The sequence below is a fragment of the Ictidomys tridecemlineatus genome, chromosome 11, assembly GCF_052094955.1.
Source record: "Ictidomys tridecemlineatus isolate mIctTri1 chromosome 11, mIctTri1.hap1, whole genome shotgun sequence".
Lineage (NCBI taxonomy): Eukaryota > Metazoa > Chordata > Mammalia > Rodentia > Sciuridae > Ictidomys > Ictidomys tridecemlineatus.
In genome coordinates this window covers 38,264,955-38,283,318 of record NC_135487.1, presented here as the reverse complement: position 1 = coordinate 38,283,318, position 18,364 = coordinate 38,264,955, and the positions used below count along the sequence as shown (strand labels likewise).

Below are 18,364 nucleotides of genomic sequence, written 5' to 3'. Positions count from 1 at the left end.
TAGTTAGTTTCTATTAAATACTGAGTATTTCATACACAGGATTGCACAGTGTCCTATTTGGAAGAGAAATGTGTTATCACTAAATGTATTATCACTAAAGGTTGTGGCAATGCCAATTAAAAGGCAGGTATAATCAAGATTATGGGGAAACAAAATTAAGATAGAATGTAGAACTATGCACATATTAGGAGATACCACAAACAAAAAAAACCTTGAAACCCTAGGTAAAACCATGTGAGGGTCTCACAGCAGAGTGAGTTGAGTCCCCTGATTTCTCGGCAGCTTTTGATTTTTAATTCATATGTAGCATTAAGATAAACCATCTTTCTCTGAGGTATTTTTACCTAATTTTAAGAGTCTCCTAAGCCCCACCTCCACTTTCTTCCCTAAATTCAACTATCTTTTCTATCCCACCAAGCAAACTGGTTTTGAAGGGAAACAGCACCTCCTCACTGATTAAGTATATTATTATTAAACATATAAGAGGTCACTGGTTTGAACTGGAAACCAAAATGCAGTCACTCTTGCTGAAATTCTATGCCAGCAAAGCGAAACCAAGTTGTTTATCTGATCTTCCCAGAGAGTTAATAGCCAAATCCCCAAGCAAGCTAGTTTTAGTCAGCATGACATGCAAATTCCCTCTGCTTTAACCCTTATATAAAAAAAGTAACTATAAGTTACAGGAGGCTTTATACAAACCCACTGTTCTGCTATTGCCTGGTTAGGAGCTCTCATTCTACTCTGTAGAATGGAATCTTCCCCAATCTAAATTTGCAAAAAAAAAAAAAAAAAAAAAAAAAAGCCAATTCAATAATTCAATTTATAAATAAAATGGCTACAATTTTGTCTTTTGGCAAAGAATTGTTTGCCACTGGTGCAGATCTCTGGAGTATTTGCAGGCCAAGAGATTATTTCCTGACTTAACATGAATTTTATTGGAACTACTTTACAACAGTCTCATAATTTTGAAATTTTTTCTTTCTTTTTTTGCTTATTGCAATGCTGGGGTCTGAACTGAAGGCCTCCTGCATGATAAACACAAGATTTACCCCGAGGCCCAAAGCAATTTTATTAAAGACTAAGGCTAACATCACCAATAAAAATTATTCCTTCTAAAAAATGCTGAACCCTCATGTTAAGAATGCTGAAAAATAATTCTTTAGGAGATATATTTCTTGGATTCTAACATTTTTGAAGGTAAATAGGAAATCAGCTTATTCAATGTACATATCAGTTTAAAAGTTTTTAAAAGTGTATCTCATTAAGGAAGTACAGAATCACTACAAAGCAAAAGGCCTACATTGAATGTAATACCTGAGATGAGTAATATATAATTCACAATTCAGAGAGTTTTAGTATATTCCAAGAATTATATACAATCATTACCAGTGAATTTTAGATTCCTTTCCCTCACTAAAAGAAATCCTGTACCCATAGCAACTCCTCATTTCCCCCTAGGCATCCACTAAACTGCCTCCTGTCTTTAAAGATATGCCTATTTCACTTAAGTAGAATGATGCTAATGTGGTCTTTTGTGAGTAGACTTTCTCTCCTCCCTCCCCCCACATGGGGTGGGGTCCTAGCTTGTTTCACTTAGCCTATTTTCCAATTCCATCCATTTACTTGCAAATGTCATAATTGTATTCTTTTATTATTATGTGCATGGAATTTCATTTAGCATAGTTTCAAAGCTCATCCAAAGTCCAGCAGTATCAAAACCATTCATTTTTATTGCTAAATATTCTATAATATGGAAATACTACATTTTATGTAGTTATTGATAGACATTTGGGTGATTTCTACTTTTTTTCTTTTTGGTACCAGGGATTGAACCTAGGGGTGCTTTACCACTATCCACATACCAAGCTCCTTTTATTTTTTTATTCTGAGAAAGGGTCTAAATTGCTTATTAGCACCTTGCTAAATGGCTTTGAATTTACCATCCACTGGGATTACAGGCATGCACTACCATGGTTAGCTTGTTTCTCTACTTTTTGGCTAGTAATACTCTTTAAGAAAATTCACTTCTACATTTTTGTGTAGAGCTTATATTTTTCTTGGGTATACAAGAATAGAACTCTGGGGCTGGGGATGTGGCTCAAGCGGTAACATGCTCGCCTGGCATGTGCGGGACACTGGGTTCGATCCTCAGCACCACATAATAAAGATGTTGTGTCCACCGAAAACTGAAAAAACAAATATTAAAAAAAAATTCTCTCTCTTCTCTTTTTAAGAGAAAAAAAAAAAAAGAGAGTAGAACTCTGTTCAACATATTGAAGAAGTGAACTATTTCTCAAAGCATCTGCACCATTTTGCGTTCAACAGGAGTATTTAGTGTTTCAATCTCTTACATCATTGCCCACATTTAACAGTTCTCATTCCAGAGAGTCTAAAATGGTATTTTAACCTTTTTTTTTTGTGGTTTTTTTTTTTTCTAGCACTAGGAATTAAACACAAGGGCACTCTACCCTTGTGAACTATATCAATGGTGCTTATTTTTTGAGACAGTGTTTCATTAAATGGCCCAGGCTGGCCTCAAACTTGCAATCCTCATGCTTCAGCCTCCTTAGTAACTAGGATTATAGTGTGGGCCATCATGCCAAAACTCATTTTGATTTTGATTTCCACTTCCCTGACAGCAAATGATGTTAAGCATCTTTTGATATGCTCACTCTTCGTTAAAATTATTTTTGTTCTGAATTTATTACACAGATTTGCAAATATTTTCTTGCTTTCTAATGGTTATCTTTTCACTTTTTAGATGCTGTTCTTTTTTTTTTTTTTTTTAAGATGCTGTTCTTTGAAGCGTATTTTCTTTTTTTTTCCCCCTCAAGTGATAGGCATTCTCAATTCTCAACCACTAAGTATCATTCCCCAGCTCTGAAGAGTCACTTCAACTGATGATGACTGATTTATGTTGTACTTTCTGTATCATCTAAGATTTTGTTTACCCCAAGTTCATGAGGACCTACTCCTCCCAGAATTTTGCTATGGAGCACGGCTGTTTACCTTCAAATATACATCAGACCTTAAATATTTGGGTATTTCTATTAATTTTGGTAAACACTGTTGTACCACATAAAGTCTACCTTTATATGATTTATAGGGCATTTTTAGAAGACCCATTTGATTATAAAGGAGTCTCATTACTCATCCCAGGGGCTGTGACTATAGCTCAGTGGTAGTGCACTGTATAAATAAAAGGTCTATCAACAACTAAAAAAAATATTGAAAAACAAACAACTTCATTCCAATGTCCCTTTCCTCTGCTGACTCCCAAGAAGACTGCCTTTGAGGCAAATCTATCATATATATTTCCATTTTACAACTACCCCTCTGTCAGATTATAGTTATCACTACTGTTTAAGCTCAACTCTCCTAGCAGTAGAAGTCTATTTCATCTTTAATATAAAGTAGACCTATTCATATTTATAGATTATAAAAATTTATAAATGACATCCTGGTTTATGGCATTTAAGGAATTTAGGAATTTTGTCTAACAAATAAAAAGCTAAACAAATTGATGAATCAAAAATTCTTCTTAATCGTTTGAAGTAAGGTCACACCAAGTACATGCCTATAATTTCAGAGGCTCCGGAGGCTGAGGAAGGAGGATTACAGATTAGACGCTAGGCTCAACAATTTAGAAAGGCTGTAAACAACTTAGTAAGATGCTGTCTCCAAATAAAAAATAAACAGGGCTGGGGATGTGGCTCAGTGATTAAGTGCCCTTGGGTTCAATCCCTGGTACCAAAAAATAGTGAGGTTACAGGACAAACATTTGATCCTACAATCAGAGAGAAAGGTGGATACATGGAATCCCACTTACTAGAGTAGAAATCCCAGAGACTCAGTGCTAAGGTATAAAAACTAAATAATTGTGTTTGATGAATTGTGGAATTCAAATCTTAGGGGAACAATCACAATTGTGAATTTTACCTCCAAGACTTCTTTATCAGGTCCTTGCAATGAAAAAAATCTCATGATTCCAATAAGTAGAAAAGGGATGATCTGAACGATGCTAAAGCATTCTGTTTTTTAAATATGGGGGTCTTGCTATGTTGCCCACATTAACCTCAAACTCCCAGACTTAAGCAATCCTCTTGCCTCAGTCTCCCAAGTAGTGGACTATAAGTAATCAGAGCATTCTGTGCTTAACAAAACTTACCCTCAGGAGAAATACTTGTCAGAGCTAAGTGTCACTCAGAAAAGGGAACTACCAAAATCTAGCCCTTTTGGATTATCTGTCCCATTTGGAAGGAGAGAGATGAAAAGTACTAAGAACTGAAAATTAATACAAAACAAAACAAAAACCCACTCCAATATATACATATTAGGATAGTAAAAATCCAAAAAACTGGAAAGATGTGGAAAAACAGGAACTCACGCCGCTGGTGGTAACATAAAATGGTACAGACACTTTGGAACACAATTAGTTTCAAACCAAAAACGTTCACACAAATGTTTAAGCAGTCCATCTATCTGTCCATGTTTGTCTCCCCTCTCCCCGCCTCCCCTGCTAGGGACTGAATGTTTGTCTCCCCTCTCCGCCCTCTCCTTAAGCAACTCAGTAAAACCCTCTCTAATAAAAATACAACAAGGGCTGAGGATGTGGCTCAGTGGTTAAGTGCCCCTTGGTTTAATCCCCAGTACAAAAAAAAAAAAAAGTGGGTATGTCGTTCAGTGTTGAGCACATACATGGCATGTACAAAGCACTGGATTCAATTCTTAGCACACACAAGATTTGAACAGACACTTCTCAAAGGAGGTATACAAAGATCCAATTAAGCCCCTGAAGATGTTCAATTTAATTAGCCTTTAGGGAAATACTCATCAAAACCACAATGAAAACTATCACTTAGGCTGGAGTGTCAATGGTAGAATATTTGTCTAATATGTGTGAGGCCCTGGGTTTGAGCCCAAGCACCACCAAAAGAAAAAAGAGAGAGAAAAGCTAATAAAGATAACACTTCACTGCCATCCACCAAAATGACAAACAATAATTTTTAACAAGTACAAGTAGATATCAAAGCCCTCTACATTGCTGTGGCAGATGTAATATGGTCCAAGAGTTGACAGTTTTTCAAAATGTTAAATGTGGAGTTACTGGGTACAGCAATTCCATAATTGTATAAGCAATGAAAATATATAACTGCAAGAATGCTTGAACACAACTGTTCAATGTAGCAGCATTCATAAGAGCCAAAAAGCTAGAAATATCCCAAATATCTATCAATTAATGAAATTATTAAGTGGTATATCTACACAATGGAATATCTGACAAAAAGAATGAAGTCCTGGAATGGTGAAATAATTTAGTAGTAGAGGACTTGCCTAGCATGCATGAGGCCCTGGGTTCCATCTCCAGCAACAGAAGCACATAATACATACAAAGTCCCACTACATTACAAAATATGTAAAACTTAAAAGTTATGCTAAGTCAAAGAATCAGGCAGAAATGACCACATATCAGTAGGATTCCATTTGTGAATCTAAGAAAGAAATCTATAGACATGAAGTAGATTTGTGGTTGCTTCCAGCTTTGGGGTAGAGGTGGAGAAATGGGGATGGCAATGGATAGTGGATTTTGTTTTTTTTCTGAGGCCATTCTAAGCTTGACTGGTGATGGCTGCTTAACTCTATACAAAAACCCACTGAAGTATACACTCTAAACTGGTGAATTATATGGTATATACCTCAATAAAATTGTTAAAAAACATAAATGTGACAAACATAGGCAAATTAAGTTGCTTATGTTAAGCTTAGCTTCTGTAAGCCTCAGCTATAAATGTACTGCATGAGTACTTTATTCCAAGCAATACAATGAAAATTAGAGATATACTAACTCCCAAATTAAACAGTTAGAGTCAAAAATAGTAATATTCATCTGAAATATGAACTAATCCAAAGAACAGTAAGGGATACCCAATTCTTATCAGGACTGATCAACTGACTTAAAAAGAAAAGCTATAATCCAATCAATAGAATTACAGATGTGCTGGCAGCCAGTAAGTTTAGAGTAAGAAAAAAAGACAAGATTTAGAAATGCCACTTTTGTGGACATTTTCCATTGTTTAGATAAAATTATTTAAGACTGTACAACCAATTTTTGTCATCATAGATGTTAAAATTCGTCACATCTTTTTATCCAGCATTTCATAAGAAACTTTATAAAATATTCTAAAACAAATGTCTGACGTATTAAACACAGAATAATTTAAAAACAGCAAAAGGGCCAGATGTGGTGGCACATGTTAGTGTTCCCAGTGAGTGGGGAGGCTGAGGGGAAGGAATCAGTTGGAGACTGACCTTGGCAACCTGTCTCAAAATAAAAATTAAAAAGAGGGTCTAGGGTAGTGGATCAGTGATAGAGTACTCATCTAGCATGTACAAGGCAATCTCCAGTAAAAAAAATACACACACACACACACACACACACACAAACCCCACACATACACCCCACACACAAAGATGAGACTTTGTATTTTAGTGATCAAGTACTCAAACCTCAGTCAAAAACAAATATATTAATTAATTAATGGGGGTGGGGTATTGGGGATTGAGCCCAAGGGCTTTATCACTGAGCTATATCCCCAGCCCTTTTTTATTGAGACAGGATCTCACTAAGTTGCTTAGGGCCTTGCTGAGTTTGGCCTCAAGCTTATGATTCTCCTGTCTCAGCCTCCTGAGTTGCTGGGATTATAGCAATAGGCCACCACACCAGGACTATTTAATTAATTTTTTTAAAATAGCAAAAGGGCATGGGATGGTGGCACAGGCCTATAATCCCAGCAACTCAGTCAGAAGGCTGAGGCAAGAGGATAGCAAGTTCAAGGCCAGCCTCAGCAACTTGAGAGCTCCTGTCTCAAAATTTTTAAAAAAGCGGGTTGGGGGAGAGCTAGTGATGTAGTTCAGTGCCCTGGATTCAATCCAAAATAACAAGAACAGAGCTGGGGTTGTGGCTCAGCAGTAGAGCACTTGCCTAGCATGTGCAAGGCCCTGGGTTCAATACTCAGCACCACATAAAAATAAATTATTTTTTATTTATTATTATTTTTATTTTTTTATTTATGTCCAATTACAACTGAAAAATATTTTAAAATATAACAAAAAACCAAAAGGGTGAAATAATTTGAAGAGCTGAGCATATCTGCAGGGAAGGCAAAAAAAAATTTTTTTTGTATTCTAGCCCTTAACACAATCTCAGGTTTTCATTCCCTTTTCTTTTCTCAATGTTATAGGGAGAATACTTACTATTGATTCTATTAGTAAAAATATAATGTATTTTTAACTCCTACAGATTCATTTGGGACAGACAATGCAATTAAGAACTGGGCAAAAGACTACATATAAGATGATATCCAAAAGGTCAAGCATGTTAAAAGGTTCTCAATCCTAGTACTCACTAGGGAAATGCAAGAAAACCACAAGGAAACATATCAACACATCTATCATAATGTCTAAAATAAAATAAAGACAATTCTGGAGATTATTGTATAGCATGGTGACTAGTATATATCTACTATGTGTAGCTGAAAACTACTACTAGATAATCTTAAGGTTCTCAACAAAAAAACTGAGGTTGTGTATCTGTTAACTAGCTTGGTTATAGCAATCATTTCACATGTATAGATATTGAAATATTGTTGTATACAATATAATTTTGTCAAATATAACTCAATAAAGCTGGGGAAAAAATTTTAAAGACAGACTGACAATACCAGATGTCAGTCTCTCATATATTTGATGGAGTGGTAAACTTGGGAAAACTAATTGGCAACTTTTTGAAATGCACCAAAAAAAGTATAAAAAATTGAGAGAGAATTGTACAGATATATATTAAAGCAAATACAGCAAAATGTTAACTGCAGAATTTATGGTTGGAACATGAATATTCCAACAATTCTGTCAACTTTTATTTTTGATAATTTCTCTAATATAATGTTGAAGGGAAAACTAAACATATACACATATACTTACCCAAAATTATGCTCCTGGATATACACCCAAAATAGGTGCTTATGTATAATGTTCACAACAACTTTATAGAGCCAAAAAACAATGCAAACCAAATATACATCCTTAGTAAAATGAATGAATAAAATATGGTCCATTTATACAAATGAATACTGCACAGAAATGCAAAAAACATGAGTTACTGCCATTATGTAACATGAATTTCACAAAAAATGCAGAGAATTATTTTCAATCTGAAAGTTTGGTGATAAATTAGGATAATGTTTACCTTTGGAGAAAGGTACTGATTGTTGGAAGGGGCATGAGTGAGATGGTGGGGGGCTGAAATTAGTATATGCCATAGAGGTACATAATTGTTCACTGGATTATATAGTTAAAAACAAACAAACAAAAAAACCTCTTAGTTAGGAACACCCTAACTCAATAAAAATAAATTTTAAAAAAGTGCCTGGGGAAGTAGCTCAGTGGTAAAGTGCTCCTGGGCTCAATAACCCATGCAGAAAAAAATATATAAATGAGCATGTGTGCACACACATATATAACACATATCTGCTGTGTCACAAAAGACACAGGTATTAGGACTCCTGAATATTCACAAAATTTTAGACATAAATTTGAAGGAATGCTTTCTTCATTTCTATATTTTCAGATCTCTTAGTTACTTTTGATGTGCTCTCTGGATTAAGAAATAAGATAATTACTCATCTGGCCCCTGGGAGCACACCCCAGATTCACTATTAAAAAGGCAGGTATGTATACATTCATAGGCAATTTAACTTGAAGTGTTCTTAGTCAAAATAAGTCAGAGTAAGTCAGAGTTCAAAGATAATATCATAAAGACAAACTATTAAAAAAATGTTTTACCAAAAGAAATTTATCCCTTACTTTAAAATTTCTTTTAAAAAAATTTATTTTACTTTTCAATCTCATGTAATAATCCCTTCTGCCCTTAAAAAACACTTTATCTATAAATCAATTCTTCCTCACATCTTTCATATTTCCAATATTAGAGTATTATAATTATACACAGTAGTTGGTTTCATTTTGACAAAGTCATGCATACATAAATTTTTATTTATTCCATTACAGTCCCCATTTTTCCCCCTTTCCCTTCACTCCTTCCTCCCCTTATTCTCCTTCCTTTATTCTGATCTTCCTATTGCTTATTTATTCATTATTTATTAATATTTGTTCAGCACATAGAATTTACCACCTTAGCATATAATTCAGTGATAGTAAACACATCTATGATGTTATACAACCATTACCACTATCCATCTTCAGAGTTTCTCTTCTTTTAGAACTGAAACTGTATACCCACTATTTTTAATAAATAATTTTATAGACTATTTTTAATAAATAATTTAATACAGAATGGAAATATATTATCCCTGAGCTGGGCAAAGCAGGGCTCGCCTGTAATCCTTGTGACTTGGGAGGCTGAGGCAGGAGGATTGCAAGTCTGAGGCCAGCTTCAGCAATTTAGAAAAACTGTCTCAAAATAAAGTGGGCTGAGGATATAGCTCAGCGGTAAACTGCTCCTGCGTGGAATTCCCAGTTACCCCCACCCTTAAAAAAATAAATTAAGCCCTTAAAAAAGAATCCCATCATGAGCTGTGGTTGTAGCCCAGTGGTAGAGCGCTTGACTTGCATGTGTGAGGCATTGGGTTCCATCCTCAGCACCACATAAAAATAAAAAGATATTGTGGCCATCTATAGCTAATAAATATATTTTAAAAAATTCCATCATGCTTTAAGCATTTATCTTAAAAAACTGTAAATTAAAAAATTATAAATATTTAAAATCAATTAGGTTTCTATTATTACCTAAAAATTGTTAAGAAAATCAAGTTCTCAGATCTTATGTACCACGTAACTCACTGCCCCATCTTCTCATGTTACCCTATAATTAGCTCTAGAATTAAATTCTGTTGACACTCAGTACTCTTAAAGGTGCATACATTCTTTTTTAAAAATATTTTTATTGTTGTTGATGGACCTGTATTTTATTATTTATTCGCTGTGCTGAGAATAGAACCCAGTATCTCATGCATACTAACTCGGCAAGTGCTCTAACACATTCTTAATGACAATTAAGCAATTTTAATTAAAGGACCAGTGGGAAATCAGGCAAACAACAAAAAAACCCTGAAATAATGGTCACAATAAATAACTTTGCTCTTGTATAAAAAAACAACTAAGCAAACTGAACTTCACATAACATAAAACCAAATTCAAACAAACAAAATATAGCCAGGCACAGTGGGGCACACCTATAATCCCAACACCTCAAGGCCAGTCTAGGCAATTTACCAAGTCCTTGTCTCAAAATAAAAATAAAAAGGACTGGGGATCCAACTTAGTGGTAATGTACCCCTGGGTTCAATCCCCAGGAGCAAAAAGAGAAAAGTTATCTGAAGAATGGTACACAAAGAAGTAAAACAATTTCAGACTGAGAAAAATTAAGAGCCTTTCTTAAGTTGCCCTGTAATACCAGATACTCAGGAGGCTGAGGCAGGAGGATCACAAGTTCCAGTTTAAGCAGTTTAGTCAGGTCCTATATCTCAAAATTAACAAAAAGCAGTGGGGATGTAGCTCAGTAATAAAATTACCCTGGGTAAAATTCCCATTACCTAAATAAATAGATAAGATAAAAAAGGGTTGGGGTGTAGATCAGTAATTTTTCAATGCTTGCCTTGTATAGCCAAGGCCCTGGGTATGAGTCCCACCACCACCAAAAAAGAAAAGAATTTTATGTTGCAGGTTGGAATTCATGAACTCATATGACATTTGAGCTGGACTTTTGAACACTAGGTGGTTAGACTGGGAAATATTAAAGAAGAGCATACTGAGTAAACTGAACAGAAAGAACAAAGGTTAAAGTCAGGAAAGCAGAGGGCATATATAGAAAATTGTTAAGTTTGACTGGAGTAAATAGGTTACAGGGTTACAAAGAACTGGAAAAATTGTGGATGTGTAATTGACGTGATTCTGCAATCTGCATTTGGGGTAAAATTGGGAGTTCATAACCCACTTCAATCTAATGTATGAAATATGTAATGTCAAGAGCTTTGTAATGTTGTGAACAACCAATTAAAAAAACAAAACAAAACAACAACAAAGAACTGGAAAGGTGTATAGAATCAGATCATAACCTTGAATGCCTGAACAGATCTTCAGTAGTTATTCATGGAAGAATCATTAAGGATTAAGAAACAATCATCTGAGATTTATCCAGTATCATGAAATGAAATCAGGAAAGGAAGTGTCAATTAAGTTATTGTTGTAGGAACTGACAGAAGTTCTCAATTGTGGTGTAGTTCTAAGCTAGTTAATCAAATATTCTGTGGGTGTCTACAATATGTATAGTGCCTTTCCATTCCACCAAGAAATTTTAAAAATTCAATATATCATTCTTATTTTTGAGGAAACTGAACTGGAAAAACAACTATCATTAAGACCAACAGTTAATTAACAAGATAGTAAATGTCAAGAGAAATGTTGAAACAAAATTGTACTTGACAAATTAAGAGTGAGAAGAATGAAATGTCTAGCGAAGCCTTTATTAACAAAGCTGGAGTTGATCTATACCTCAATGAGAAAGTAGAAGGGAGGGATAAAACTTCACACAAGGGAAAGTTTTTTCTGGTTTGAACCCAGGGACTCAAGCATATTTAGCTTTGTATCACTAATCTACACCCCCAGTCCTTAAGAGAACTTTCTAAAAGTTAAACACTTTGTTTAATAAGACTAAGATCAATGAAATAAATTTGGAGGTAACTTCCACAAAAAGGTAAACAGGATGCTGATACATTTAAAAAACAAACAAAAAACCCTTCAATTATCTGAATTAGGTATCAGAAAAATGAGGCATTAATATAGACAATTCCAAATACTTTTAAAAGAAATAACATATCCCAAGATTTTCAAGGAGGGAGGTTACTATTCAATGAGTTCTATGACAGAAAAAGCTATTTAACAAAAAAGTACCTTGAAGAAACATTATTCAGTGACATTTTGAAATATTCAAAGCATTACATTTTCTTGCTTGTGAAGGAAGTTCATCAAGACATAATCTGATAAACTCTTTACTTTTTCTTATAAGTAAGTGGCCAAGCAATTTGAATCCAGGCCTATCTCTAAAACCAGAGATATTCTTGTATTCACTGTTCTATTAATAGCTTATTTTCCTTTTGACTTTTAAACTTCCAAATGTTATTCATCAAAAAGTACAGGGTATGCCAGGTGAGGTGGCATATGCCTACAATCCCAGCTACTGAGGAGGAAGACATCAAGTTCAGGGTTGGAATGGGCAACTTAGTAAGACCCTGTCTCAGGATAAAAAAAAAATAAGGTTGGATGTGATGGTGCATGCCTATAATCCCAGCTGCTCTGGAAGATCACAAGTTCAAAGCCGGCTCAGAAACTTAGTGACACCCTGTCTCAAAACAAAAAAAAGGTGGAGGGGTTGAGAGATATAGCTCAGTGGTAAGTAAAGCACCCTGGAGTTCAATGCCCATTGTTTGAGCAGGGGAATGGGAGAAGTGTAAGGCAGAGAAAGAAGACTGGTAAATCACAAACTATAAATGCCCCTCAATTTACATTGGGGCTAATCCCAATAAACCCAATGAAAGTTGAAAATATTTTAAGTAGAAAATGCATGTAACATATCTAACCTACCGAATGTTATAGCTTTGCAACACAGTATACCTTATAGAGTATTGGTTAAGCTTGCTACCCACTGCCTGGCATCACAGTAGAGAATCATAATCATGTATTACTAGCCCAGGAAAAAAAGCAACTTCAAAATTCAAAGTACAACTTCTATACTGAGTTTGCACCTTAAAAAGTTGAGAATTTACCAGGCATGGTGATACAAACTGAAATTCCAGCTACTCAGTACATTGAGTCAGTAGGATTTTCAAGTACAAGGCCAGCATGGGCAATTAAGTGAGACTCTTTATCTTAAAAATGATAAGAGTCAAAACTTATGTCAACTTTTTTTCTTTTGGTGCTGGGGATTGAAACCAGGACCTTGTGCTTGTGAGGCAAGCACTCTAACAACCGAGCTATATCCTCAGCCCCGAAATCTTCTTAACTGAGGAAAAGTCAACATATAGTTCTTATAAAATATCAAGATGTCAATATTTATATTTACTCAAAAAAACTATAAAGTGATTTGTTGTTCAATGACAACTCTTAGCAAAATGCCTCTGTCAAACCAGCACATAACAGGGTACTTGAGTGACAGAGTGATACCTCTAGCTGTTACAGGTTGCCTACTTGATCCCCTTCTCTGATGAACCTCCATTCCCCAGCCTTTCATGACTTTACTACCACTCCAAGACTGCCTTAGATGGGCAGATTTCATTTGTATTATTTCTAAACATTCGGAAATAAAAAAGCTGGGTAAAATAGGTTGCCAAATTTTAATTCTTCCAGTTCAAGAAATGCCTCAGTCACTCCCCCACCCATACTTCAAAGGTAAGTATTCAATTACTTATCATAAAACATCTAGAGGCAATAGATATGCAAATCAAAAAAATTTTATCAATAAATTATTTTAAATCAAGTCCAGTATTTAATGTTCTTGGCACTTGACTAGGAGTGACTTGTCCTAGGAGTGACTAGGAAATGCAGTTTTCCTCTAAAACATTCAACTTGCATTCACTTCATAATACATTTAATCTACTAAAGGTGAATCCATATATTCCTTCAACCAAATTATTGAGTGCCTAATGTGTCAAGCACTACTTAGCAAACATCAACTTTCCAAAAATCTCCTTTCCTCTTAGTGAAAGATGGATAAACAGTGTGTGCTTGAAAATGATTTCAAGGTGGAGAATACTCAAAACCCCCGCTAAGTCAAAAGGCTGAGGCAGTAAGATAGCAAGTTCAAGGACAGCCTGAGCAATTTATCAAGACCCTGTCTCAAAATAAAAAGGGCTGGCAATGGAGCTCAGAGGTAGAGCACTTGCCTAGCATGCACAAGGCCCTTGATTCAATCCTAGCACCTCTTTCAGAAGAACAAAAAATGAAAAACAAAGGAACAAACCCTTGAAGGAGAGGAAGTCATCAACCATGATGATACCTAGGGAGCACTCCAGGCATAGGAGAAAGCAGAGCAAAGGTCCTAGATAAGAACAAGGAGACCAGTGAGACTAGAGGGAAGCCAGCAAGGGGGAAAGCATAGATGTCATAATAAGTATGTGTGGAGATGCAGAATAAATTGTGACATTGTAAGAAATTGTTTCATTAAACAGGGATCCATGAAAGATTGAGTGCCATGATTTGATCATTATCATTCTGGCTACTGTGCTTAGAACAAATTACATATAAGGAAAGCAAGGGTGAGAGCTAGGAGACTACTAAAAGGAACATGGCAAAGAAATACATACTTCCTATTACTTCCTATAAATGTTGATTGTTAATGGCAAAGGAATTACTTTTCTTTTGACAGGTGCTGTTGATTGAAATTTGAGCAAACACACCCTTGCCCAGGGCTCATTTTTAAGCAAAAATTTTTTAAAATTAAAAAAAACATACAAAACTGTCATATCCTGCTAATAAAAAATATCTGGAATTTTCCTTTATCAAGTTCTTGGTATATATGTACATTGTACAACATAAACACAAAGTTATCTTAACTATAACTCACGGCGGGGGGGGGGGGGGGGGGACTGGACTGGGACCGACACACATGTTCCTCTACTTATAATCAGCTATTCCCTGTTCGAAGTCCTATGCAGCTGAGTCTGTTTTTTTTAAAGAAACAAGGGGTCAGTGGTAGAGTGCTTGCCTAGTACCTGTGAAGCCCTGGGTTCAATCCTTAGTACCATGAAAGAAAATAAATAAGCCAATGTTACTGTAGTTCTGTTAATTATTTACTAATTCTCAAAAAAAAAGTTACTTTTGTTAACTGGAAATATTACAAATCACCTTGGATTGGTGCTACTCAAATTATCTAAAATAAATGTTCCTAAAATCTTATTTCTTTCAGGGGGACAATATTCTTCCTAAAAAATTATTTCCTTTTATGCTCCTGCTTTTAATATAACTATTTTCATAATTAATACAAAATTCACAATTAATACAAAACTTTACATCAGTTATCTAGGTCATTCACTTCAGGAAAGAACAACCACAAAAATTTCCCACTGTCAAAAATAACACATACCAAAAAATGCTCATGATCACAAAAATCTATCATCTAGTGCTTCTGGCAAACGCAAATGTGGTTCTCTAAAGTTATCCTTAATATAGCAATCAAAAGGATAAGAGAAAGAGCAACAAGTTAAAGATACTGAATTGCTAGAAAGGGGTAAAGATACTGAATTGCTAGAAAGGGGCTAGGGAGCATAAATTTTATAATGAAAATTCATAATTCTAAAAAATTTTGTTTATGAAACTTAGGTACATTTGCTGTAGAGTATATGTATATATAGGGAAGGGATGATGAAATTTTAAAAGTTCACTTGCTTTCATGCAAAGACATTTGGAAAGACATCCAGATACTGCTTGGCATTACAGAGATTACCCCCTGTGACAACTTTCAAATCCTAGGTGTATAAGTACAGTAAGTATAATATTGAATGCTAGCTAATTCATTCAACATTTAGGTGTTTTAATGTGCCAGAAAATTCATGAAAACACTGAGATTAGCCATTGAGAACAGGGCTTCTATTCTTCATTTATCCCAGTTACCAAGTACCTACTATAATACAAAGGGCACCTGGAAATACAGGGTTCCTAGACTCATACAGCTTAAACTGGGAACAAGGGGAACACCTCAAGGATGAGACACATATCAAACTAAAGAAAAAGAACATTAAAGTGTTATAGATACTGCTTATGTAAGTGTAGAGAGTTCAGTGGGAGACACATCCGGGAATTCAAAGTGGGAGGGAGAGTAATGTCAGGACTTCAGATATAAAAGCTGAGTCCTTAAAGCTGATTAGATGTTCACCTGGCCAACCTTGGGGGAAGGGCTCTAAGCAGTGAGCAACTGTAGAAAAGGCAGATGTGTGAAAAGCCTGATGTACTTTCTAGGCTTGTAATACAGAATGAAGAGAAGCCATTGAGGCTTCTATGTACTACAATTAACACTAGACCTGACTGATATACATGAAAGAACCCTCAAGGGTTTTATTCAGAAAACAGCATATGTGATCTGGTTTTTCTGGTGTGCCGAGACACTGGGTTACACAGGAATGGCAAAAGAAAACACTAATGATGTCACCACATGAAACAACAAAGGAGACTGCCCAGTTAGAAAACTAAACTCCCTTCAGGAAAAAATAAGGACTACTATTCAGGCCCTTCTGGAAACTTTTTATTCAGTTATTATTTAAAATGGAAAAAGCAGAGGAAAGGCTTTTAATCTATCAGGGATTACAACATCTGCATATCTATTTTGAGTTTTCAAGAACTCTAGCTCTAATTCCAACACATCTGGGGTTAGTGGTTTTTACACCAAGAGCAATGAAACCTGTTCAGGAGAATCTGATAAAAAGGGAGAACCACAAAACAGACGGCATTTCCAGTCAGGCTGAAAGGTTTTCAAAGTTCAAGATAATCAAGTCTTAATAAGCCGGCTCGTTAAAAAGGTGTGTCAGGGGTGGAACAAGAGGATGACTTAAAATTAATATACCTATAAACAACTCTTGATATTGCTGACTCAAATCACCACTTGGAGATCTGTCTCCCAAGCAGAGGAAGAAATGAACACCTACCAGATCCAATTAACAAAGACGGGTGGGGGTGGGGAGAATCATATATGAAAATATAAATGAGTGGGGTGGGCGGTAGACCACCTATTCAGTTGGTGGTTACGATGAGGAAATCATACGATTCGGTCATAAAGGCAGGAAAACAATGTCACACCCAAACTCCACATGCTAAGCACCAGACATTGGCCAAGGGGATATGATCACATACTCTGATCCCTGAACTCAAGGACAGGGAATACCAGCCCCATACGGTGCCCGAGGGGAGGTGAAGGACCACCCCATTCTGAGGCTGGAAGCAGACACCCTCAGACCCAGCCTTAACGGGGTCACCACCCGCCAGGCTAGGCCTCGCCAAGGCCAGACATCCCTAAGCCCCCTCCATCTCGGCCAGCGCAGCCTCTCCTCTCACCCACCCCCAACACACACCCTCCCCTACCTGATATGGCGGCGGCGGCTCCTGATCAGGCTCCGTCCCCTCGCCAAAGCTAGCCCGGTCGGACTGAGACTCGTGAAGCAGGGAGATGTCATCCGAGGTGGGGGATTTGAGGCAGTTCCCCATCTTCCAGGGCTGGGGCGTGTGATCTGAGGGGGAGGAAGAAAGCAGTGACGGGGTCGTTCGCACGCTCCGCGGTCAGCCTCTCTCGGCGAGGTGGGGTCGACGGCAGACTGGGGTTCAGGCGGCGGCTCCCCCGCCCCCCGGCGCCGCCGAAGGGCAGCTCATGCCAGCCCCCGGGGGTGGGGACTCAAGGCTAGGCCGCGGGCCCCGCTGGGGTCGCAGCGGTTGCCTCCTTCGAGGCGGCTCTGGGGGGGGGGGCGGGGAGACGTAGAACTTCCCCACCCCGCCCCCCCGCGGGGCGGCGGCGGCCACGGAGCTGCTGGGCCTAATCCAGGTCAGGAGGTGGGGGCGCGGCCGTCACGGCTGCCTCAGCTGCTGCCTCAGCTGCTGCTGCCCCCGCCGACGCCGAAGCCGGAGCCGCGGGCCTCATCCTACTCCGCCTCAGCGCGGCGGCGGCGGCAGCCAGAACGAGGCCGGCTGGGGACCTGCGTCACCCCGTCGTGCGTGCGCTGGCTCCGCCCCGGGCGCCCAAAGCCCGAAACAGGGCGGCTCTGGAGGCGCGGCTGGCCCCTCCCCGCTTTTGCAGCTGCTGGGGGCCGGGAGCCGGCTGGATGCGGTACCTGTCTCTGAAATCTCTCAGCGGTCTCCCACGCTTCCTTACATCTACTGCTCCAAACCTCCCCTCTTACCGCTGCACCGTTCTGATGGTCTTCTCACCACCCTCTGCCAGATAGTGTATTTATAACCCCATATCTGAATGGATCAGTACCACTGTTAAAATGCTAAATAGCTTTCCCTTTATCCCTTCAGAATAAAGTCCAACCTCTTTAGTGAACTCTCCCTATCTCTCCAATCACTTCTTTCCTACCCTCCTATCTCACACCCAGAGATTTTCCTGTTGTATATCTCAAATTATCCCATTCCCACCACCATAGTCCCAAATTACCATAATGTCTTAACCACACTTCTGCTCCGTTAATCTCTGTGCATTCGTCATTGTCATCATCCAATCTACTTTTGTAGTCTCCACAGTTGACAGTTATGTTTTTTTAAAATACTTTATTTACGTGGTGCTGAGGATCGAACCCAGTGCCTCATGCAT

At 37.5% G+C, this 18,364-nt stretch overlaps 1 protein-coding gene across 1 annotated transcript in view; it reads right to left on the bottom strand.

Annotated features, from left to right (window-relative positions):
* Positions 1 to 17,752, bottom strand: part of Rnf11 (ring finger protein 11) — a 28,512-nt gene extending 10,760 nt beyond the window's left edge. The window contains exon 1 of the mRNA XM_005326090.5: positions 17,143 to 17,752. Coding sequence (XP_005326147.2) covers positions 17,143 to 17,265 — 123 coding nt within the window. The 5' untranslated portion in view covers positions 17,266 to 17,752. The remainder of the gene's footprint in view (positions 1 to 17,142) is intronic.
* Between the last annotated feature and the right edge of the window lie 612 nt (positions 17,753 to 18,364).